Raw genomic sequence first — 20,483 nt, forward strand, 5'->3', positions numbered from 1 at the left:
TTATTATTATATTAGTATTTTATTATTATATTATTATTTTATTATTATTTTATTTTTTTTTTCTTCGCTTTTATTTTATATGGCTTATAAACCTAACCATGGGTTTCCAGTCCTCCCAGTCCCCCGGCTCGAGTCGAACAGATCTGCTGCAAATTACCCAACAACCTCGAAAGAAAGGTTCGAAAGTTGTAACGACAATCCTTTTTGCATCCAATCTATATTATTGAAGAATTGATAGTGATATATGATATAGTGTGGTATTATTAATCCAATATTGCTGGGACGAGGCTTCGCTATTGTCCATATTCTCCAGTCAACCAAACGGACCAATACACCGCCTGGCAACAGTAAACAACACAGGACGGCGCCGGACAGCAGCTCGTTGCGGCTAAAGAGAAGGCTCGAAGCGAGGGACATGATCCACAGAAGAGCTAGCACACTGGGATGAGAGTACAAATGACGGACACGGGAAGGAGAGTGGAAGCGGAAAATGGAAGCAAAAAGGCTAGCATCGGGAGGTTTCGATCCTCCGACCTCAGGGTTATGAGCCCCGCGCGCTTCCACTGCGCTACGATGCTGAAGTAATTGACGAGAGTGGGATTCGAACCCACGCCTCCGGAGAGATCACGGCCTTAACGTGACGCCTTAGACCAACTCGGCCATCTCGCCTTGTTTGCTATTACAGTAAAATAAATATATAAACTTATAAAATCTACAGAAGACCGCCACCATCACCCCAGTGCTCACCGCGCGTGACTTTCTATTTTCAAGCTCTCGTGCATCACACTTTCATCTTTCATTTTTTCACCCTGTGTTCTTGGACAGCACCCCCCCCCCCCAAGTTCAAATCCTTGAGCTTCCGTATATGCTGAGCGTATCCGCAACATCCCCAAACAATTCAGCCCAATCAATATATAATAAGTGTCGATCCAAATGCCTTTCCAGGCACTGGCACTGGCACTGGCCTTACTAACCAGGACAGTTTATAATCATCACTGCAGCTCCCTGTCTCTTGGGGGAGCTGTTTGCGGAGGGGCGGCCGATGTTCAAGCTTTGCCTAACTCATCGTCCAGTGAGAGTTTGGAATCTGCAACTCTAACTTCCATGTGCTGACATGTGCTGGACATATGCCTGTGAAACTGTTTCCTCAGGCCCCTATTGTCGTGCATGGCTCATACGACCGATTGGCGCATACGAATGATTGGCGTCACAACAGACACTGAGCTGCGATGTCACCCAACACCGCCACGACATTCAGCCAGATCGCTGGTCTGTTGTTGAGGATTCGTTCGCGACTGGCACACCATTGCTCAGTTTTCCTGGTCGATGGTGACTGGTCTTGCGGGCACTCGAGCCAGCTTGGGGGGTGTGCCGGTTGCAAGCCCGATGTACGTGATGCCTTCGCGAATCGTCGTGGGGTGTACGTACTTGTCAAGACGGTCGTCGGCTCGGACACATTCCGACGCATGTTCCTGTTCACGGGGACTTTGGGACTATTGGGTCCAGGCTTTATGCGCGCTCCACCAGGTTTGGGAGGGAAACCTCTGACCCGCCAGAGGAACATTCTTCGGGCTTGAGCGGCTGATTCACTGGCATCCGCGCGTCAGGACAGGGTCTCCATCCCATTTGTAGGTGCCTGCGATCGACATTACCTTGGCTTGATTTCCTTCCTTTTCGTAGAGGCGCATAGTCATTGCCTTTTTGATGGGAACGCCTGTTCTTGTCCTGATGCTGAGAATAGTATGTACAGGAGGAATACAGAAACAATGTGTGCTCTATGTATGTACTTTCTGTTGGTATATTTTTTATTATGCGAGAGATTCTTTTTATCCGCATAAAAACTTCTATACACACACACGTAATAGGGATTAAGCCACACCCACCCAGTAGCGAAAGCTCTGGGAACCAAGTTCAATTCTTTGTTCAGAATAACTCAGCTGAATCTGGCGTGAGCCAGAAACCTTCCTGTGGAGATGCCTGTAAGCTCTCTATGTGGCTACCGAAGTTAGTTCCATCGAAAAATTGATTTCTCAAGTGTCACGTAGACATTGATGGCTTGCATACTTGCTTCCGCCCTTTGGGAATATGAAAATAAATATACTATTAATAAATTACGTAATATGGATGCAGAAGCCTCATCACAGCAACATCGGTTCTATGTAAGCCATAGAAAACACTCTGAGGAATTTGCTGCGATAATCTGTAACATTTTATAATATTTGCTTAGAATGAAATACTGGGGTCTACAGTTTGTGAGACCCCAACGACTTGTGCACGACAGCGAAAGCAAATGTGTGATCGGGGGAGGCTTGATCTGGTATTATCAAATAGTTTATATTTTTAATTTTTTTAAACGATCTCAAGGCGAGATGGCCGAGTTGGTCTAAGGCGTCACGTTAAGGCCGTGATCTCTCCGGAGGCGTGGGTTCGAATCCCACTCTCGTCACTTGCTTCAGCATCGTAGCGCAGTGGAAGCGCGCGGGGCTCATAACCCTGAGGTCGGAGGATCGAAACCTCCCGATGCTAGCCTTTTTTGCTATTTTTCTCTTCCACTACTCGATTGCATCAATTTTATCGATACTTTTGCTGTCCTGGGATGGGTTTAATAAAAATCCTCATTCAGACACCCCATATTGTAATTATTCAGAATTTGACGACTGGACGATGAAGTACGCTTCCGAACCGAACAGCAAATCATATGTTTTTGAATATGGACATCGACATATTCTGACTATCTCATCATTCATCAGATATTTTATAGATGCTTTATCTAATCATATTTTCGTTTTGATTCCGTTTGCTGACCGCGAACTCCACCGGGGCAGATGAGCAGCCGGGAAAATATTCGCAGCAATACCTTCATGAAAACAAAAAATAGTTCCCGAACTATCAATATGGCTTAAAATCGGTCAGTCGAGCTGACAGTGAATGAAATGACTTGCCCAGTTATTCATTAGATTTTTGACATCAAAAAATTGATAGACTCGATAAATATCGAAGTTGTGGAGGCTCAAGATTGCGATCGCGCGATCGAATTAGTTCCTAATCAGAATACGTAGAGAATCAGCCTAGCAAGCACATCGTACCTCTGTTTTTAATGCGTTCGGCCTATGTCTATAATCTGGCAATCACTACTCCTACATTATATTTTTTCAGTGCCCTACACAATCATTTAACCACGCGCTGTTGTGTTATCTAGGCTAGTGACAGGCTGCTTTGGGAGTAAGGCTTCGACCAAAGTCGTCAAAGCTTGAGCTGAATGTCGACTGGTTCAGCACTCGGTCCAATCTCAATATGTTTTATATATCAATCTGTTGTTCAGGTTACTTGGGTTTTCCATATTCGACAGAATAGTCTTCTATGAACAGGTGTCGCATCAACCCATCGGAGCGATGATGCTCGAGCTAGACAAGATATTGCCAGCCGATCTTTGATCAACCCGTGACCCAAGAAATACCCAGTCAGGCTGATCAAGCGTGGGAGAATCGCAGACTCAAACGCATCTTCAGTTTGTAGTATCGGTGGTATTTTAAGGTACTCTGGTACCAGATTGCTATGAGATTGAGTGGACTCGTCAGGATGATGGGACTATGCTCGAGGCGCATTACTCCACCGCGCACGGCTCATGAAGCTTCAAAGTACAACTTCAAGGTATTCACGCGTAACCCGATCCTTTAATTGTCATTTTATATTGGGAACCACTCAGGATAATCCAGATCAACAGGGTAACGTCCCCCCAGCATGGTTAATGGCTTTAAAAACGCGAAAGGATTACGGTACTTCTGTGTTATTTTGGCGCGAATAGGCTTAAGCTATATTATCAAATTAAATTTGAACGCGGAATCGAGGGCGCTGCGCGCCAGCTTCCAGATATTGATTTAGTCCAAGTAAACATTACCTGAAAATTATGGAGGCTGCTAGTAAGCATATTTGGGGCACATGGTCACCGGAACAAATCCGAGTTTCCGCCCCCCCCCTAATGGGAGGTCTATATTCTTTTTCTTTTCCGGACCACCACGCCGACAAGCAAACGGACCTGCATTCATACAGCCCTAAACCCATAAAATTGGGTTCCTCGAGTATTTTGGCGCTATTATTGATGTCACCGTATTTTTGCATCGATGGAAAATGTGACGGCCGGCACGCCGCCACATGTGCGCGGCAGGCTGACACTGCCCCGTCCTCTTGCTGGGCTGGGCCTATAAAAGGGCACTCCGCCCTCCCCGGGACAGGCCCAGCAAGAGGAGTCTTCTGTTTTCATCCGTCTGAATATACTTCTCGCTCCAAGGCACCGTCCCCGTCCCAGCTCCGTACCCGTCCGTTACAGAAAACCCCGAACGAATGGTGGTCAGGACGAAGAGAGCAGCGCCCAGCATGTCCAAGCTGGCTTGGCCATCGGAAACCTTCGGTCAAGTCCCCAACAATCACATATCGCATGTTCCCGTGATTCATGACGGGATCTGGCTTTGCCCTCGATGCCATCCCGGAAATGAAACGGGATGGCTCCACAGGACACAGACATTCTGCCTGAGCCAGCTGTCTCGCATAGTCCGCGCGACATCACACGAAGCACCATACCACTACTGTGGACTGCCCATAACAACAGGAAGATTGCATTTATTACCTGTTTCATCAGCAGCAATCAAGGACCAACCATACTTTGAAAAGTTCCACTACAGTGACGTTAAGTGAGGCCTGGCCTGTTCATGTAAGTACAGGAGCGCCGCATTTTTGATGATCATAACCTTCGACAAGGACAGTGATTCGACCACGGGATCCACAAATCCGATCGGTCAAACCATTCATGCTGACCCCTAATGCACAGTCATTATCCAAGCACGGAAATCAGTCGATGTACTCATTCGCGCTGAGAACAAAAACGGAGAGAATCTGAATCAAGTTCGGACCAAACCATTCCACGCAGACTATACATCGGAACAGTATGGTCGAGGACAGAGGTTTTCTCGGATATTCACAGTTTATATCATATCTGCACTAAAACAGAGATACAACGGCAAAATCGAGGTAGAAATCGGCCGATAACACGCACCGGCTTGCATAGATGAGGATGAAGCCTTGAACGCCCAAGCGGGAGCCATAGAAATATTATTTGACGGATCAAGTTCGAGACCGAAGGTGTCAGGCCCATTGTTCTGATACACACCAGGAAAGATTTACAAGCTAGAAAGCGAGAAACTCATCATGTAGCAGGCCCTAATAGTCCTGCCAACTAATATGAAACATATTTTTCACGACCTGAAATAGGGACTCGCTGAATGGACAGTCCGACCCAGCAAATCTTCCGGGGTGGGACCCGTGGGCCACTCAAATAGTCCAAAATGTGTCGAAATGCGGAAAACCCACGGGGAACTGATAAATATAATACGGCCGCAGAGACAGAATACAATATATTGATAAAAACAGGTTCGGAGCGGCCATAGGGCTGAGCTGTTATATGAGTGACAGAGCCTATGGTTCTATGGAAACTGGATCGATAGAATTGGGATGATATTGTATATATTGTTGATCGAAATCAAGGCGAGATGGCCGAGTTGGTCTAAGGCGTCACGTTAAGGCCGTGATCTCCCCGGAGGCGTGGGTTCGAATCCCACTCTCGTCAATTACTTCAGCATCGTAGCGCAGTGGAAGCGCGCGGGGCTCATAACCCTGAGGTCGGAGGATCGAAACCTCCCGATGCTAGCCTTTTTTTGCTTCCATTTCCCGCTTCCCACTCTCCTTCCCGTGGTCCGTCATTTGTACTCTCATCCCAGTGTGCTGGCTCTTCTGTGGATCATCGTCATTTTTTGTTTTTGTTTTTGTCCCCTCGCTTCGAGCCTTCTCTATCCACAACGAGCTGCTGTCCGGCGCCGTCCTGTGATGTTGGTACTGTCGTCTGCTGGTGTGCTTGTGGCCTCAATCTCGGCAAACTGCTCCGTCACCGCTTCGATCGTCAGCCTTCGAGTATTTCTCGATCTGCTCTCTACATCTCGTCGGCTTCATACCAACATCACGTCTATGCTTCACTCTTGGCAATTTTGATCCTGTCAGTTTGTTGGTCTGAGCTGCATGGCCCACGCGGCCCACTACGGCCTCGGGCAAGCAGCCGTGGATTCTGCGCCGTTGGGCTCTGTGCTCCGTCTCATCCCTTGCCTGTTTGGGCTGACCTGTCGGTGCTCCAATCCGCCTGTCGATCTTTGCCCTTCGTCGCTCTCCTCTGGCTGCCGTTGCTCGTCCCTCCGACACCCGCTCCAGCCTGCTGGCCTTTCAATCTGAAGCAGATTTGGTCGGTACGCAATCGCTTTTGGCCCATTGGATCGACCCTTTGTCTTAGCCAGATCGGCTGCCGTTGCCAACTTTCACTGTCCAAATCCCCGGCCTTGCCCAGTTTATTCGAGCCGGCATCTCCGACATGGAGTCGCTCTCGCATCGACCCATTCTCTCTGGTTTGGCCTTTACACTTGCATATCTGTATCCTTGTGGTCATATCCTCTCGTCTTTATTCAACCGCGACCATGTCGATTGAGTCCCAATCTCACCCAAACATCATCGGTCTGGTGGCTATCCTGTAGCAATCACCTCGCCGTGTGCCGAGCTCTTCGGTCATCCCTGTCCTGCTTTCTCTGACCGCTTCTCCTGCCAAAGACTTGTCCCTGTGTCTCAGCGCTCTCATCTGCACTTCCAAAATCGATCTTGCTCCCAACAGTGGTCATAATGTCGGGCTCGCCATCCATATCTCCATCTCCATCTCCATCTCCATCTCCATCCATATCTCCATCTCCATCTCCATCCATATCTCCATCCATATCTCCATCTCCGTCTGCATCTCCGTCGTCAGAGTCGAGGCCCTTGTATCCCAGCACCTCTCCTCCGATTCCCTTGCTCCACACCCTTCCCCGACAGTATGCCTCCCTGCTGCCCTCCCTTGATTCGTCCGACTCCTCCGCTCACACAGCGGAAATTCCAATGATCGAAGTCCCCAATGCCTCACCTTCATTTCCTGCCGAATGTCCCATTTGTCTTCATCCGGTTGACAATTTGGCCTTTGTCGATCCCTGCTTTCGTAAGTGTTTTTCCGTCTCATTCATGACTGTCTTTTGGCTTCATCTGTTTAACCCTCCGTGTTCTCAGATTCATTCTGCTATTTCTGCATCGTCACTTGGGCCCGACGAACGCCGCGCTGTTGCCCCCTCTGCAAGCAGAGTATTGTGGCTATTCTCTACAACATCCAGTCCTCTAGTTCCTATCTTCGGGTGCGTCAACTCGCAACTTCTGTGGATCAGTCATATCTGTGTTCTTTCGTGTGCTTCATTTCTCACAACTCTCTCCCCACTTCAGCAAGTCTTTCCGGATCTGGAACGTCCACGCATTCGATCTTCTCCTTATCGGCCACGACGTCCTCCTATTGGCCGTTCGCATGCATTCCCTCCGACCCTCATCAATGGCCAGTCGTCCATCAACGACCCGTCATGCTATCGACGACGCATATATGACGATAAAGAGATGGCTCCACCCGACATCATATCCGCGACGGGTCGCAAGCTTCGCGACTCGAGTATGTGCTCATCACCCTGTCCTCGTCGCTGTCTTCCGCCGATGTTCTTATTGTTGGAAACATTCTCCGATTTTATGACTCATTTAGCCCCCAAGGCTTTGGAGAAGTCGCCTCCGCTCCTTGCCCGACTCAGACCGTGGATTCGGCGGGACTTGAAGATTCTCCTCGAATCGGAAAGCGTCGATTTTGTTACCGAGCTTGTGCTTGGAATAATCAAAGCGTAGGTTCCGTGTGAGCATGACGCTCTACCATCGTCGTTTTCCTCGGAACAAATCATTCAATTCTTCTGTGTCCAGGCATTCCATCGAATCATCTGCATCGCTCGACGCCCTTCGTCCCTTTCTCCATGATGCCGCTCCAATCTTTATGCGCGAGCTCCAGCTCTTCGCGAGCTCACCCTTTGACATGAAGGCTCACGACGATTTGCGCAAAGCGATTCGACAAGCCAGTTGCTCCTCAGACCAGTCTGTAAGTGCCGCCTCGCCGCTCGGTTTCAGAGTCCGTGTTGCTTCGGACTGAAGATGATGCCCCTCTCATCCAACTGATCCTGTCCCACTTTCTAGTCCCGTCTCGAGAGCCTTGGTGTCCCGTCGAGTTCTCCGAGTTGACCAGCGAAGGCCACAGCCATCGTCGTCCATAGATCCTTGGGGCCCTTGCCTCCAATGACTCCGGCTCTCATCTCCAGATCACCAACTTGCACCCGCCGCCTTGTCACACGTAGATTTTTTTTTTCTGGCTGCCCCAACCCGCCTCTGTCCTGGCGGTTTTCGCCCTCATCGCGCTGCTATATCAGGCCGTCTTCGTCGTTGCCCCCCCTCGAGTCTGCGTCGCTCGCTGCTTGTAACCGGCTTCGTAAAATATCTCACATGGAAGCTTACCTCGTCGATGCCCAGGAGTGGGCCCATCAATCTGTCCGCTACTTGACCAGCAAGGCTCCCGTTGATCTCTTCATCGATCTGGGCAGGGCGGTCGACCGTATCGCGCTTCCGGCACTCAAACCTGTCGATGACTGGCTCAACAGGGCCGGATCAGCCATTGCACCCCAGGGACTCCCCTATTTCCTGAAGTTGTTTCGATCCCGTTTCTCCGTCCATGCCAAGTACCTTCCTCTCAAGAGCGCCTCGCTCGTCCTGGTCGCCGTGCTCCTCTACTTCCTTATCGTCATGATCGGTGTCCTTGTGATGAAGCTGCTGCCAAAATTCCAGGCTCAATCGTTGATGCTCGCCCATAACCTGTTCTTGCTCACTCTGAGCGCATACATGGGCTACGGTATCATCACCGAGGCCTTCAAGCATGGTTACAGCCTGTTTTACAATGCCCCTGATGAATCTTCGGCTGGCCGACAGGTATGTGCGCCACTTGCCAAGCGGTGTACTTTTGGGAACTTGTATCCAACCGCCGGCCCTTGAATCTGTAGGCATCCGGAGTTTGATGGATCACATTCGGCGATCTTGATACGATCGAATCTAACACGAGCGCACCCACTCTCGACAGATGGCCAAGTTCATTTGGCTGTAGGTATCTTTGGTGGCTGTCCCGACTTTTTGTGGCGTGCTCCCCCGGCTAACAGCGTGTGCTCCCCAGGTTCTATTTCTCCAAAGTATTCGAGTTTATCGACACAGTAAGGGCAACATCGGTCTGCGCTGTAGCCGTGTGCCAAGAGAATCCCTTTGCTGCTTAGCTAACTGCCTGCCTGCTGTCATTGGCTCGGAATTTGCGCTAGTTCATCATGGTCCTCAAGAAGAACAATCGCCAAATCTCCTTTCTGCATGTCTATCACCATTCCACCATCTTTATCATCTGGTGGCTTGCCGTTCTCCTCCAGCCAACGGGGTCATGTAAGCCCGCTCTCAGTTGTTCTCTTTGCGCCTGTCCTGTCGGGCAGAACTTGCATGGTCTATGGATCGCTATCATGGGCTATCGTGATCTGCAGCGGCGTCTCACTGATCGGTTACTTGCATTTTTTTGACAGCGTACTTCTCGGCCGCCTACAACTCCCTGATCCATGTTGTGATGTTGGTCGACGTTCCTCGCCTGTTGATGCTCCGTCCGACTCGCTGACTGCCTATGTACATCTGTCTACGTCCGAGTTACTGATACGATGAGCACTCACCTTTCCGACTTAGGTACGGATACTACTTCCTCTCCGGAATCGGCGTCAAGTCAGTCTCGCTTATCAAACGATACATCACCGTGATGCAGATGACTCAGTTCACCCTGATGATGATCCAGTCGATTGTTATCATGTACCACACTTTCCCTCAAATCGTGGATCTGGCCAGCTGGACCATCCGCCACACCCGGGACCAGTTCAAAGCCGATCCTCGAGTCGACATCAGCTTCTGGCTGGCGGCCCTGTTGTGCGTGTACATGTGGTCGATGCTGGGCCTGTTTGGCAACTTTTTCATCCAAGAAGGCAAACGCCAACGAGCTCTTCGTGGTCAGGCCAAACATCAGGCAAAGACCAAGAAGACCAAGTAAGCACTGGCGATAGACGGCTCCTCCAAGCTCTACCAAAGCCTTTCGTCTGGGAGCTTCGCCTTGCTGAAGGCCAAGAAAAATATCAATCCGCTGGCGTCTAATGGCCAGCCGTATGACTGCTTTCGGCTGCGGCTCGAATCTGTTTTGTGAACGGCGGCGCTGTTGAATACACTGGCAATCACGGACCACCCTGAGATCATATTTCTCCGATGGCGTTCCATCACAGCGCCGTGCCATGCCCGCCTGTGCGGTGGAGTATGGTGGGTATGTTGCGTAGAGGCGACTGAGCCCCCGATCCCCCTCAGTGGTGCCCTCAATGCGCTGATTGCTGGCACGTTGTCGGGTATTGTCGGGTATTGTTGGTATTGCCGGTCTTTGGTGGTAAGTTCTGGAGCAGCGCGGGATGGATTTGCCGGCTGCGGATGACGGTGTGCTCTTCGAGTCCGCCGAATGGGTTTTGTCCGCGAGCGGCCCCGGATTAAGGCGGCCTCGGGTTGGATGCCCTGCGGTTTCGGCTTGCACAATGTACACCCTGGTCCAGGAAACGGTTGGCCCATCGGCAGCGCAATACATCCTTTCATCGAAGCCAAGCCTGGTGTTTGCCGATGTACTGTGGGCTTGCTTGACAGTCGCCGCATGTGGCATGGTGTCGGTCCGATCGATATTGGTATGGGCAACTCACGAATCCGCTGCAGGTTCGGCTGGCAAAGCGATTGGGCCCTTGCGTTTGTTGGTCGTCTGTATGGTCCTTGGTCAGCTGTCCTAACCAGCGGCCCACAGCCATCGGTCCTGGGTACTTGGATGCTCGTCGTTGCCTCTGCGTCGTTGTGGGTTCTTCGTCAATGTTTTTTCTCCAAGGGAGCAGGCAAGTGTCGCCCGAAACCGAAACTGAACCTGAACCTGAACCGAGTCGAGCCGAGCCGAGCCGTCGCTCGTGAGTCCGTGGTGCTGATGCCACCAAATAACCGGCGATTTGAAACAATCCGACTGCCCGGCAGAGGTTGTCGTCATCCTCGAGGATATGGGCCTGCAGATCAGCTCGTATTCGGCTGTGGGGTTCCTCAAGAGATCGCGATTCATCCCGCTCGCAAGCCTCCAGTCCTGCTTCATCAACGAAGGTATTCATCTCTTCGCCGTGAGGCATTACCTCACCTTGGGAGTTCGCAGCCCAAGAAGCGGCACCGACCTGGTGCTCCTGCTCGACCTGGTACGTTTTGGCCCTGCTCCCGCTGCCCAAGATATCGCGAAACTGGCTGTTTGCAGATTGCCGCTGACAGATCTGGCTGACTGCCGACACACCGACAGCATCCGCCTTGCCCCCTCGGATATCTGCGCCAAGTGCGCTCGGGTATCCTCGCCCTGATGGCGAAGGCGCCTTCCTGAGGCTGCAGCAGCTCTGGCCGGCGATGGAGACTCCGCCTAGCCCACTCTTCTATCGGCTTCAGTGCTTGAAGTTGGCCAGCACTCGGCGGTTTCCGCAGTATATCAATACTACTCATCCCGACACCCATAATCTGATCACGAATGAACAAAGGACCGCCCTTGCAGCCACTGGCCGAGCGGAGAGCATCGTTCCCACTCGTAGTAACTTGCAAGTGTCCACGGTATGCTGATATTCAGGTGCTTGGAGAGACTTGTGGAGATACGAGGGAAACCCGCGTCGTGGTCATTCACAGCACAGGGGGGGGGGAGGAGATGCCTCGGCTGTTTCGAACAGCTGTATATTTGTCCACGTTGAACATACGATTCGGAAATGACTCTGTTCCTCTTATGTAGATGCGGGTTATGAGTGCAGAAGCGGTGTTCAGCGGCCTGTAGAATCTCGCTTAGAGGACAGCGGGTCCGCCATAGGGGACACGGGCCAGCTCAGGCTTCTTGGCCTCCTGCTGCTTGTGGTGAATGTAGCGGCGAATGTAGTTCTCCTCATCCTTGTCCAGCTTGAGAGGGGGGGCGGGCTGAGCCTTCTTGTACAGGATCACTCCAGTGGCCAGAGCAGTGTAGCCCAGAATGAAGTACAGGGAGAGCTGGTTGGGAGAGACAGAGTCGGGGTTGAGTCAATATGCGTGCATTCACAAGTGTCACCACTGGGAGGCTCGCTCTGTCATCGCTGCCGCATCATTTCGCTGTTTGTCGCGATCCTCCAAAGCTTAGACAGACACGACCATGATCGGCCATGATCCATTAGGTTGAAGTTGACACTGGTTGGTGGGGCCGAGCCTCGATCGCAACGAAAATGAATTGCCGCACAGGCATACATTCGAGGCTGGCGGCATCGCCCAGTATTGCGCAGGTATCCAGCAAAGCGCAGTGGCCAAACGAACGCAGCGCAAAGAGCGCCTCGGCCGGAGCAAGATTGGCTTGTGGATAGAAGTCTTGTCGTTGCACATCTGCATCGTCATATCCAACGAGCATCCGCTGGACCTCCCTAGTGCACGTCGCATGTGTTTGCTCGCATGCCAAAACAGATGTGCTCGGAGGCACCTGGATCCACGATGCTTGCCGACTCCGGAGTGTGTTTATCGCATGCCGCTGCTGGCTGTCCCGGTTCATATTTGGCGTCGAGGATCGCGGATTTCATCTTGCAGCATACACACAGGGACTTCCGATGGAATCGCCTTGGAATATTGCCGAGCGGGAATGGGCAGCGACGGCGGTGATGGCAGCAGCGACGGCGGGTCAGGGGCGCTCGCCACCATCGGCCAGGGCGGGGGAATCGCCAGTGGCCGAGGGCACAGGGGCTGGGCGGCGTCCTACCTTGTACTTGGGGACCTGGAAAGGACCGATTTGGTAGGGTTCAAAGGGACTTCCTCCGGCCATTGTGATGGATTCGACGATGATACTCCGGACTGCAAGCGACGAAGGCTGGATGCTTTGCGCGGATGGACGAGAGCTTTTGCGTTTGCGCTTTTTTTCGGGCTCTCGTCTCGGGGTGCTCTCGGGGTGCTCTCGGGGTGCTCTCGAGGTGCTCTCGGGGTACTCTCGGGGTACTCTCGGGGTGCTCTCGGGGTGCTCTCGTAGTGCTCTCGGGGTGCTCTCGGCACTCCTCGCCCGTGCAACTGTGTCGCGACAGAACGTGACTTCATTAGCTTCATTAAGCGCAATAAAGAAAGAAAAAATTAGATTCATTAATATAGATCACTATGAAAAAATTCTTGTTAATAAAATGAGCGAGAACGAAAAAACGCGCTCTCGGAGCCACCTCGGTCGGCGAGAAGAGCAGTCTCTGGCGAGAGACCCCCGAGGGAAGGCGAGAAGCCTCTCGCCGTCACACACACACACACACACACACACTGTGCACACACACACTTTGCACAAGAGAGTCAAACACCTCCCATCGACCATCCCAAGAGGGATGGCAACCCCGAAGTGGACTGCCCAGAATATGGGCGACCCGGCATCCACTGTCGAAATACTCAAGGAACAGTGCAAGATACTTACAGTCTATCCAGAAAGAAACGGGACAGTCACTTTCTGGCTTCTGAAGCCCGCTGACTGACTTGTAGGCCCAGCGGGTAGGCCATGGCATTGCACTCCTGTCTTGGTTGGCAATCGAGTGGTTTTGGTTGGTTTGGGAAGCACAGTCTTGAATACACCCGGTCGATCTCCTGTGACGATGATCGACTGGCATACCGAGATCATATTCCTGGCTGCATTGATGTCTCGATCCCACAGCGTATGGCAGCTTGTACAGCTCCGGACAAAGTGTGGTTTCTCGATATCAAGATACTCGGGTGACTCGAGTCGCTTGGCTTCCCGACAATGTGAGCACACCTGAGATGTGTTGAACTCGTTCACCGAGCACACACGGATCTTGGAGACGGATCGGTCTGGTGGGCGTCTCTGGTGGTGGGTGAACTGCTCAAAGTACTTGGCGAACCTGAGTCTCCGTGGGCTGGATGCGTATCCCTTCCCCTGTTTCCAGGATGCATTCCCAAAGGCAATCACCACTTCGGTCTCCTTTGGTGCCTGGTCAATGACTTGTTTGCACATCTCGTGGACGGTGCGCTGTCGCTTGCTGTAGAGATCCAGTCGCTTGAATCGCCGTCGCCGGGTCAGGCTGAAGTACAGCTGTTTGTCCAGCATGTCTCCATCGAACACATGGCGAATATATTGCAGGAAGGAAGCCAACCCAGGGATCTTGGGACTTGGTGTGGTGCTCATCCATTCCTGCAGACCAAGGATCTTGTGGGTGCTCTGGATCCACTTGGTCGCTTGGGTGGTGCCACATCGATGCTGGTACTCCTTGTTGGAGAACGACACGATCTTCTCGTTGGCACGCTGTGCCTTGGTCACCTTGACACCGTCTCGCTCCTGGATGGATGGTTGACCGGGTGCTCGAATGACAGCGGTGAAGATGGATCCCACACCAGGGTCGATCCCGATCCAAGTGGTCCGAGAGTCGTCGATGGGACCGACCCTGGCCTGGATCTTCTTCTCGGGAGTGAGCTTGAGTGTCTTGTCGTCCTTGTCTGTGGATTCTGGTTTGACATTAGGATCCTTCTTCTCCAGGATCTTGTACCTGAGTGTGGTGATCGAGCACCCGACCCCATCGGTGGTGATCTCGCAACCAAAGAGCTGCTTTCCCTCCTCCCTGGCACCAAAGAGTCTCGGATCCAGCTTGAAGTTGGTCTGCCAGAAGGTCTCTTGCTTTGTGGTGTCATTGACCTTGGTCTTCAGGTCGTCCCACTTGAGCCCAGTGCCAGTCTGGTATCCAAGGATTTCCCACAGTGCTTTGGTGTCGAGCTTGACATACTTGGCTCGGGCATCGCAGAGTGGGACCAAGGTGCACTGTGCTCGAGGGATGTTGAGTCTCTTCTTGGTCTGGGCAAGTCGGTCGGCCAGTCGCTTGATCCGCTTCGTGTTCACAGCGATCTGCTTGCACACCTCCTCGTGCTGGGTCTGGAGTGCGTTGTGCTTGTCAGGCAGCCTTCGTTCGATAGAGCGACACATTTCCTCGTTCAGTCGCCCACGCTCTCCTTTCAGATCATCGGTTCCCCTCACGAGCCTGGGAATGATCATCTTCTGAAAGACCACCATGAAGAGGGCCTCCTTCAGGTGGGTCAGTCGAGAGACTTCACTGGCCAGAACTGGTACGACTTTGTATAGGTCCTGGTGGCTTTCGTACCGAAACTCATACAACTGGTCGGCATGGTGGGCGAAGGATTTCCTCAGATCACCGAGAAGTGTCTTGGAGAGGGGATTCTCCATCAGCTTCATGCACTCCTCGACGTGTGTGTGCCGTTTCACACCCTTGGGAGCAATCAGGGCCAGATTGCAGAATCGACGGAGGAGAGACCAGTAACGATCGAGAACGTGGGTCTCACAGTTGACTGCATAGGTCTTGACAGCCAAACCAAGAACCTGTGAGCCAGTACTCTTTGGGAGGGACACAGGAGGCAGGATACACGATTCGCTCCATGTACTTCGATACATCTCATAGGTGTCGATGATGTGCCTGTCTTCTTGGGTCGTGCCTTTCTTGACACTAGTCATTCCTGTCTGCACCATGTTGAAGCATTTTCGAACAAACGCGGGTTCACTCGACGACACAGTGGGGAGAGTGATGCCCTCGTCCAAGCACCGCCTGAGATGCAGCTCCAGGAGACGAGATGCTTCGTACTGCACTTGAGTCATGGCCCGAACAGTCTCCTCGATCTTGTCGTGCAAGGCATCGTTCTTGATGATGGCAGTCGAGGGTGCACTTGATGATCGAGTACTCGGCCTTGGACTTGCTCGTTTGGGCCACAGTCAGGCAAGGTAGAGCTCCAGAGTGGGTTCTTCTTGGTACACAATGAGCTGTTGCTTTTGGCATGACCCTCTTCCCCGCACGTGGCACATACAGGGACCTTGGGTGCGGGAATCTCGACCACGAGGGCTGGGAAGGCAGTGTCGTCACTGGACTCGTCTGGAGGGGGTGCTTGGCTGACCATTTCAGCGACCGAGGCAGAGCCAGCGGCAGGGCTGCTGTCGACTCTGGCTGTGCACTTCTTGGTGAAGGGTCTGACATGGTTGGTCAGTCCACAGGAGGGGACATGATTTGATGACGGGTTTCTTGGCCACAGGAGAGTCACTGGGTGATCCTGGGTCGGGGTCGGGGGGGTGTCTTTCTCTTGGGAGCCATCTGGCGAGAAAATAGCGACGATGGCTGGTTTCTGCCCTCGGGGAAGAAAGAGTCTCCTCAAAACCAGCGCATTTTTGGGCTGGCAGAGATACTGCACAGTGGCGTCCTTGATTCAGATCCAGAAACGCATCGCTCGCTCAATCAGTCGTGGGAAGACATCTTGTCAAGGTGAGTCTTGCCTGATAGCCAAACGATCATGTCACCTCGCTGACACACAGCCACGCTTGACTAGGTTTCCAACCAGAGAGATTCAGATGGTGGTGGTTCTTGTCCGCAATCGGAGTGGAGCTTCCAACAATGATACAATTGGTCATTCCTCCACACCAATTGCCCACCACCACCGTCAATCGGCTCAAGACGATACCAAATGCCGTCAACCGACCATGGCCGGATTCCAACTTTTGCTGCATCTTGGTCTCCAGCGTGTATTCATATTCGAGATGAGCAGCCGCGAGGGGCCGGAAAAAATTGATAGTGGGTGCGCAGCCGGTCGAAATCCGTCCCGGGCAATGCCGTCCGTCCCGGCTTTGCGTCTCGTGGCTGTGAGCGAGGAATGGGTTGGCCGCGCACTTGAGCTCACTTCCTTGACCAGGGTCCTCTCCCAGCACCCGCCAGAGGACGCTACACGATCATCCAGCCAGATCGCTCAAGCCCGCACGCCGACCACTCTCGAGCAGGACACAACAGAACACAACAGACCAGTCCATTGATAGTGCCCGGAATCGTCCATACGCCAATTGCTCTGCAATCCGAGCCACAGCCCCATCGGATCGCTCCATTCACATCCCCGAGCCCGTCCAATGGTCGTCCTCATTGCAACACCGGCCATCTCGAGTGCCGTTAATGAAGCCTACACCCGCCTCAACACATCACCTTGTCATGACCCTGCTCTGCTTGCCAGCATTCTGGCTCTCGACCACCAGAACGATCCAAGCTTTGCCATTCCTCACGCGCTCCTCAACGAAATCTCTCGGTTTTTGGGCCAAGCTGTTCCGGAGCGGCGGCAAGAATATCGATTTCGCACTCTTCTGAAAGGCACGCGCTTCTATAAGCCCCCTACTCCGGTTCGCGAGCGGGTGAGTTTTCTCCAGAGCCGCAACACGCCAGTTGGTGAGCCGTGTGCTATGGTTTCTCCAGCTGGACTCGTGGCTTCTTGGGGAAGAGCTGACAAATGTTTGTCCCCATTGGCATATCAACGGCGGGACTTGATCTTTGGTAGAGTCCAGAGCTCACCGCTATCCTGGAGAAGATCAAGACCGATCTCGACAACAAAGCCTACGCCGACATGGTCCGTGATGTCACCTCCGATGCTGACAAGAGCAAGATCCAAGGCGAGGATGCTCGTGCTCTGCGGGATGGCTTCAGACAGATGGCGAGCATCACCAACGTCCTGTTTTCGGTGGCCAGCGTCTTTGTTGCCATCTACTTTGCCGCCAGCCATGTCTCCAATGATCCTGGAATGGTAGGACCTATGGCATTGATGTCCGGCAGATCAGCGGCCCGCGGCATCGATCCCGTTGCGTCTATGGCCCTGGACTCACGTCCTTTCTTCCTCATATTCCTCCTCTTTGGTTCTCTGCTCCGCGCGGCCCCCAGAAAACCCTGATAGCTCTTGGCTTCAGCTTGATTGTACTCCTTGCCGAGGGCTATTTTTTCGCCAGGGACTGGCTCGTGGACAGCGATAGCGAAGGCCCGCGGCTGTTTGGCCAGCCTGGCTCTGTTAGCCTGGACTCGGCGAAACAATCGGATGGCAGCTCGGCAATCAGCAAGCCCGCCCGAGAGAAAAAGAACGATTAGCACGTTCCATGACGAGCGCTGGTTCTCACCGCGAGCCCATTGCATCTTGTCCAAAGCTGTCTGACAAACCGTGTGTAGTATTGTCCCTCCGCGGAGTGAGGCGAATCATCGTAAGCGCTCAAGCGCAACTGCTCGATAATTTCTTCTGCATCTATCGTTTATGCCGTTGTTGGCACCGGTCGCAAGTGGCAAGTTCCTGAGCAGCGTGGTTCATGGATACTCAGCGTCGAGCTCTCCCGCGAGTGATGATCAAAATGCATGCTGAAGCCTCGTTCCTGGTTGTGTTGACGGCACTTGAAATAGCTACTACTGTCTCTGCACTTGTAAAACTCGGCGAATGGTGGAGGAACATATCCTGGCAATCCAGAATGATCCACGGCAATACAGGAAGGCTCGGCTCATGTGTGTACGCTGTGTCCTGGTCATTACCGCATGGTCCACGGCCCTGGCGGATGGGTGCAGGCAGGTTGTGGACTGCCGCTCGATCGCCATGACTTCATGACTGTGGCTCACGTGCAATCAGAAGTGAGGGCGGCTTGTCTCGGCCCTCTGGCGCTGGCCTTCGACGGTCCCGCCCTGGCTTTCCAAGCATCGCTTCTGCGTTTCCAAGCCAGAGCAACAGCCACCGGCTCTGGTCGTGTCGTCTTGGCTTGAATTTGGCTCGCTCGCTCGCTCGCTCGGTGTTCGTGTGTTTTCACATATTGGGATTCCTCGCCAGACCTCTTCGACTGCCAACGACACCACCACCTGGCATTCTGCTGACAGCATACGTTCGAAATGGCCAGCATGCGGGACGCCATGAAGCGTCTTCAAATCATCTACGAGGCGTGCGCACCAGAGGCCATCGAGGAAGCTGCCATCGAGAACGCGATGGACGAGTTTAGCAAAATGCGGAAGAAGATCCACAAAGGCGTCAAGGAAGTCCGGGTGGTATGGCTTTATCGCTTGTGCTTTCCCAGAGCAGGGCGAACGCGACTCATATTTCCGGTTGTGGTCGTGTGTCGTGAGAGCATGGACATTGCTCCCGCTCGGTGAATGATAGGCTGGGCCTCGCACTTGCTGTGGTATTGATTTTGTGGGAACCACGCAGGCTCTCAAAGAACGCGAATCGCTGATGGCTCAGTCCGGAGGAACTTCCAATGAAGTTGCCGAAGCGTCATACCGCATCCGCGTCATGATCCGCAATCTGAAAGAGGATTCGACCAAGCTCCAGAATATCGCAGCCAAAGATGAAAAGAAGGTAATCCCGATGCAGACCACCACCGCGCTGTCCGATGCGTGTCGAATGCATCTGCAGCCAAAGGAGTGTCAGAGTCGAGGCCCTGGCGCCAAAGTAACGACCGGAACTTGGCGTAGGATATCTCTGACAGCATGATATTTTCGTCCAATGGCGTCAGAAACGCATCAAAGATCAGGAACAGCTTCAGGAGCGTAAAGAAATCGTCACGCTGTGCCAACAGCACATCGAGGAGTGCGAGAATCTCGAGAAGAAACGGTTTAACGAGGGACACGGCGTCGAGCGTGTAGCGCTCCTGACAAGCAACAACAAGGCAAAGCCCGAGGATGACTCTCGAGGTGGGTGCACCAATGGCACAGCGGCGCACCCTCCCGATTGCAGCCATGGATGCGATTTGTTGGACCGGGCCATGTCTCGCGGGGCGACTTGTGGAAGTGTGCCGTACATTGCAATCGAGTCCTGAGAGGCCAGTGGCTCACACGAATGCTCTCTCCGGACAACGCAGCGCAACTCTTTGCCAAGAAGGGGGGCGAGCCGGACCCGTATCTCGACTCGGAGCTGAACGATATCGACGTGGACGAGGACATGCAGAAGATTAAAGAGAAAAACAAGGCGATTGTGGGTAGCTGCATTCGATGAGGAGCAGGGCTTGTGGCCGGCCAGTGTCGGGCATACAGGGGATAAGTCTCTCTCTGCCTTCACATCGGCCTCCGCCGTATATCCGGACTGGTTCGGTTCGACCCATCGCACGGCGTGCATGCAAGGCACTAACCGATCGTTTGTACGCGCCGACCAATGACAATGCGCTCTGCCAGGACACCGATCTCGAGGGGATAAGTGTCGGTGTCGGCAAGCTCAAACAGATTGCCTTGGACATGGATCAAGAACTCACCAACCAGAACGAAAAGCTCGACGAGGTCGACAAAAAGGTCGAGAACGCCCTGGACCACGTCGACAACCTCAACATCAAGATGAAAAAGTCGCTCGAGGGCGTCATGAAGGGCGACCGCTTCATGGTCAACTGCGTGCTGCTGTGCATCCTGCTGGCAATCGTGGCCTTCATATCGAGTATCTTCTCGACATCCAAGTGAGCGGAGCGTCGACCGGCCCGCTGACTGAGCGGCCGGCGGTTCTCCCGGATTTTACTCGCCGCTTCTCCTGCCTTCCTGGCAGACATGCACTTCGTGCACCAGGCGAACACGAGCGTTCTCACCGGACCATGTGCCTCCGGGTGGGCCGTGTGCCTCCCCGCCTGTCATCGCGGGCTTCTCATGGGCCGGCGTCGCTCTCGGCTG

General features: G+C 53.0%; 8 protein-coding genes and 6 non-coding genes across 14 annotated transcripts; 10 read left to right on the forward strand and 4 right to left on the reverse strand.

Annotated features, from left to right (window-relative positions):
* Positions 1–506: 506 nt before the first annotated feature.
* Positions 507–578, reverse strand: BJ171DRAFT_t54. Its single transcript has one exon. It is a non-coding gene; the product is annotated as a tRNA-Met (tRNA).
* Positions 579–586: 8 nt separating this feature from the next.
* BJ171DRAFT_t53 lies at positions 587–669 on the reverse strand. The gene has a single exon. It is a non-coding gene; the product is annotated as a tRNA-Leu (tRNA).
* A 641-nt stretch (positions 670–1,310) lies between these two features.
* On the reverse strand, positions 1,311–1,694 carry BJ171DRAFT_577870 (uncharacterized protein; the record flags this gene model as incomplete). Its single annotated transcript, XM_053113845.1, has 2 exons — positions 1,311–1,472; positions 1,653–1,694. The coding sequence occupies 2 exons, from the start codon at positions 1,692–1,694 to the stop codon at positions 1,311–1,313; spliced, it is 204 nt and encodes a 67-aa protein (XP_052970128.1).
* A 669-nt stretch (positions 1,695–2,363) lies between these two features.
* On the forward strand, positions 2,364–2,446 carry BJ171DRAFT_t44. The gene has a single exon. It is a non-coding gene; the product is annotated as a tRNA-Leu (tRNA).
* Positions 2,447–2,454: 8 nt separating this feature from the next.
* On the forward strand, positions 2,455–2,526 carry BJ171DRAFT_t45. Its single transcript has one exon. It is a non-coding gene; the product is annotated as a tRNA-Met (tRNA).
* Positions 2,527–5,537: 3,011 nt separating this feature from the next.
* On the forward strand, positions 5,538–5,620 carry BJ171DRAFT_t46. The gene has a single exon. It is a non-coding gene; the product is annotated as a tRNA-Leu (tRNA).
* Positions 5,621–5,628: 8 nt separating this feature from the next.
* BJ171DRAFT_t47 lies at positions 5,629–5,700 on the forward strand. The gene has a single exon. It is a non-coding gene; the product is annotated as a tRNA-Met (tRNA).
* An 898-nt stretch (positions 5,701–6,598) lies between these two features.
* Positions 6,599–8,503, forward strand: BJ171DRAFT_233701 (uncharacterized protein). The gene is made up of 6 exons (XM_053106551.1): positions 6,599–7,060; positions 7,129–7,250; positions 7,336–7,552; positions 7,640–7,772; positions 7,849–8,020; positions 8,116–8,503. Exons 1-6 carry the CDS (start codon positions 6,712–6,714, stop codon positions 8,158–8,160), a joined length of 1,038 nt encoding a protein of 345 aa, XP_052970129.1. The 5' UTR covers positions 6,599–6,711; the 3' UTR covers positions 8,161–8,503.
* BJ171DRAFT_557799 (polyunsaturated fatty acid elongation enzyme) lies at positions 8,419–10,033 on the forward strand (the record flags this gene model as incomplete). The annotated part of the gene is made up of 6 exons (XM_053113117.1): positions 8,419–8,898; positions 9,047–9,066; positions 9,137–9,173; positions 9,276–9,390; positions 9,525–9,567; positions 9,679–10,033. The coding sequence occupies 6 exons, from the start codon at positions 8,419–8,421 to the stop codon at positions 10,031–10,033; spliced, it is 1,050 nt and encodes a 349-aa protein (XP_052970130.1).
* Positions 10,034–10,487: 454 nt separating this feature from the next.
* Positions 10,488–11,737, forward strand: BJ171DRAFT_490083 (uncharacterized protein). Its single transcript, XM_053109571.1, has 4 exons — positions 10,488–10,700; positions 10,814–10,898; positions 11,032–11,240; positions 11,339–11,737. The coding sequence occupies exons 1-4, from the start codon at positions 10,557–10,559 to the stop codon at positions 11,414–11,416; spliced, it is 516 nt and encodes a 171-aa protein (XP_052970131.1). The 5' UTR covers positions 10,488–10,556; the 3' UTR covers positions 11,417–11,737.
* BJ171DRAFT_490087 (uncharacterized protein) lies at positions 11,738–12,953 on the reverse strand. The gene is made up of 2 exons (XM_053109572.1): positions 12,788–12,953; positions 11,738–12,057 (listed from the first exon to the last, which is right to left on the reverse strand). The coding sequence occupies exons 1-2, from the start codon at positions 12,848–12,850 to the stop codon at positions 11,860–11,862; spliced, it is 261 nt and encodes an 86-aa protein (XP_052970132.1). The 5' UTR covers positions 12,851–12,953; the 3' UTR covers positions 11,738–11,859.
* A 1,167-nt stretch (positions 12,954–14,120) lies between these two features.
* Positions 14,121–15,277, forward strand: BJ171DRAFT_490095 (uncharacterized protein). Its single transcript, XM_053109573.1, has one exon. It carries the CDS (start codon positions 14,373–14,375, stop codon positions 15,057–15,059), a length of 687 nt encoding a protein of 228 aa, XP_052970133.1. The 5' UTR covers positions 14,121–14,372; the 3' UTR covers positions 15,060–15,277.
* A 1,424-nt stretch (positions 15,278–16,701) lies between these two features.
* Positions 16,702–18,358, forward strand: BJ171DRAFT_490104 (endoplasmic reticulum-based factor for assembly of V-ATPase-domain-containing protein). Its single transcript, XM_053109574.1, has 3 exons — positions 16,702–17,230; positions 17,374–17,616; positions 17,751–18,358. Exons 1-3 carry the CDS (start codon positions 16,955–16,957, stop codon positions 17,949–17,951), a joined length of 720 nt encoding a protein of 239 aa, XP_052970134.1. The 5' UTR covers positions 16,702–16,954; the 3' UTR covers positions 17,952–18,358.
* A 9-nt stretch (positions 18,359–18,367) lies between these two features.
* BJ171DRAFT_490106 (uncharacterized protein) lies at positions 18,368–20,404 on the forward strand. The gene is made up of 5 exons (XM_053109575.1): positions 18,368–18,881; positions 19,042–19,191; positions 19,349–19,526; positions 19,694–19,806; positions 20,004–20,404. The coding sequence occupies exons 1-5, from the start codon at positions 18,729–18,731 to the stop codon at positions 20,277–20,279; spliced, it is 870 nt and encodes a 289-aa protein (XP_052970135.1). The 5' UTR covers positions 18,368–18,728; the 3' UTR covers positions 20,280–20,404.
* Positions 20,405–20,483: the final 79 nt, after the last annotated feature.

Source organism: Polychytrium aggregatum (genome assembly GCF_025602895.1).
Source record: "Polychytrium aggregatum strain JEL109 chromosome Unknown BJ171scaffold_5, whole genome shotgun sequence".
Taxonomy (NCBI): domain Eukaryota; kingdom Fungi; phylum Chytridiomycota; class Chytridiomycetes; order Polychytriales; genus Polychytrium; species Polychytrium aggregatum.

What these genes read in the sequence shown, in the direction of transcription:
- BJ171DRAFT_233701 (XM_053106551.1), top strand. Translation starts at nt 6,712, where the DNA reads ATGTCGGGCTCGCCATCCATATCTCCATCTCCATCTCCATCTCCATCT. An exon ending in CCTCTAGTTCCTATCTTCGG is followed by an intron (nt 7,251 to 7,335) that starts GTGCGTCAACTC and finishes TCCCCACTTCAG; the next exon opens with CAAGTCTTTCCGGATCTGGA. An exon ending in TCGCAAGCTTCGCGACTCGA is followed by an intron (nt 7,553 to 7,639) that starts GTATGTGCTCAT and finishes TGACTCATTTAG; the next exon opens with CCCCCAAGGCTTTGGAGAAG.
- BJ171DRAFT_490087 (XM_053109572.1), bottom strand. Translation starts at nt 12,850, where the DNA reads ATGGCCGGAGGAAGTCCCTTTGAACCCTACCAAATCGGTCCTTTCCAG. An exon ending in TCCAGGTCCCCAAGTACAAG is followed by an intron (nt 12,058 to 12,787) that starts GTAGGACGCCGC and finishes TCTCCCAACCAG; the next exon opens with CTCTCCCTGTACTTCATTCT.
- BJ171DRAFT_490083 (XM_053109571.1), top strand. Translation starts at nt 10,557, where the DNA reads ATGTACACCCTGGTCCAGGAAACGGTTGGCCCATCGGCAGCGCAATAC. An exon ending in TGTCGGTCCGATCGATATTG is followed by an intron (nt 10,701 to 10,813) that starts GTATGGGCAACT and finishes AGCGGCCCACAG; the next exon opens with CCATCGGTCCTGGGTACTTG. An exon ending in TGGTGCTCCTGCTCGACCTG is followed by an intron (nt 11,241 to 11,338) that starts GTACGTTTTGGC and finishes ACACACCGACAG; the next exon opens with CATCCGCCTTGCCCCCTCGG.
- BJ171DRAFT_490104 (XM_053109574.1), top strand. Translation starts at nt 16,955, where the DNA reads ATGGTCGTCCTCATTGCAACACCGGCCATCTCGAGTGCCGTTAATGAA. An exon ending in CTACTCCGGTTCGCGAGCGG is followed by an intron (nt 17,231 to 17,373) that starts GTGAGTTTTCTC and finishes GATCTTTGGTAG; the next exon opens with AGTCCAGAGCTCACCGCTAT. An exon ending in TCTCCAATGATCCTGGAATG is followed by an intron (nt 17,617 to 17,750) that starts GTAGGACCTATG and finishes CGCGGCCCCCAG; the next exon opens with AAAACCCTGATAGCTCTTGG.
- BJ171DRAFT_490095 (XM_053109573.1), top strand. Translation starts at nt 14,373, where the DNA reads ATGACAGCGGTGAAGATGGATCCCACACCAGGGTCGATCCCGATCCAA.
- BJ171DRAFT_490106 (XM_053109575.1), top strand. Translation starts at nt 18,729, where the DNA reads ATGGCCAGCATGCGGGACGCCATGAAGCGTCTTCAAATCATCTACGAG. An exon ending in GCGTCAAGGAAGTCCGGGTG is followed by an intron (nt 18,882 to 19,041) that starts GTATGGCTTTAT and finishes GGAACCACGCAG; the next exon opens with GCTCTCAAAGAACGCGAATC. An exon ending in GCCCGAGGATGACTCTCGAG is followed by an intron (nt 19,527 to 19,693) that starts GTGGGTGCACCA and finishes CGGACAACGCAG; the next exon opens with CGCAACTCTTTGCCAAGAAG.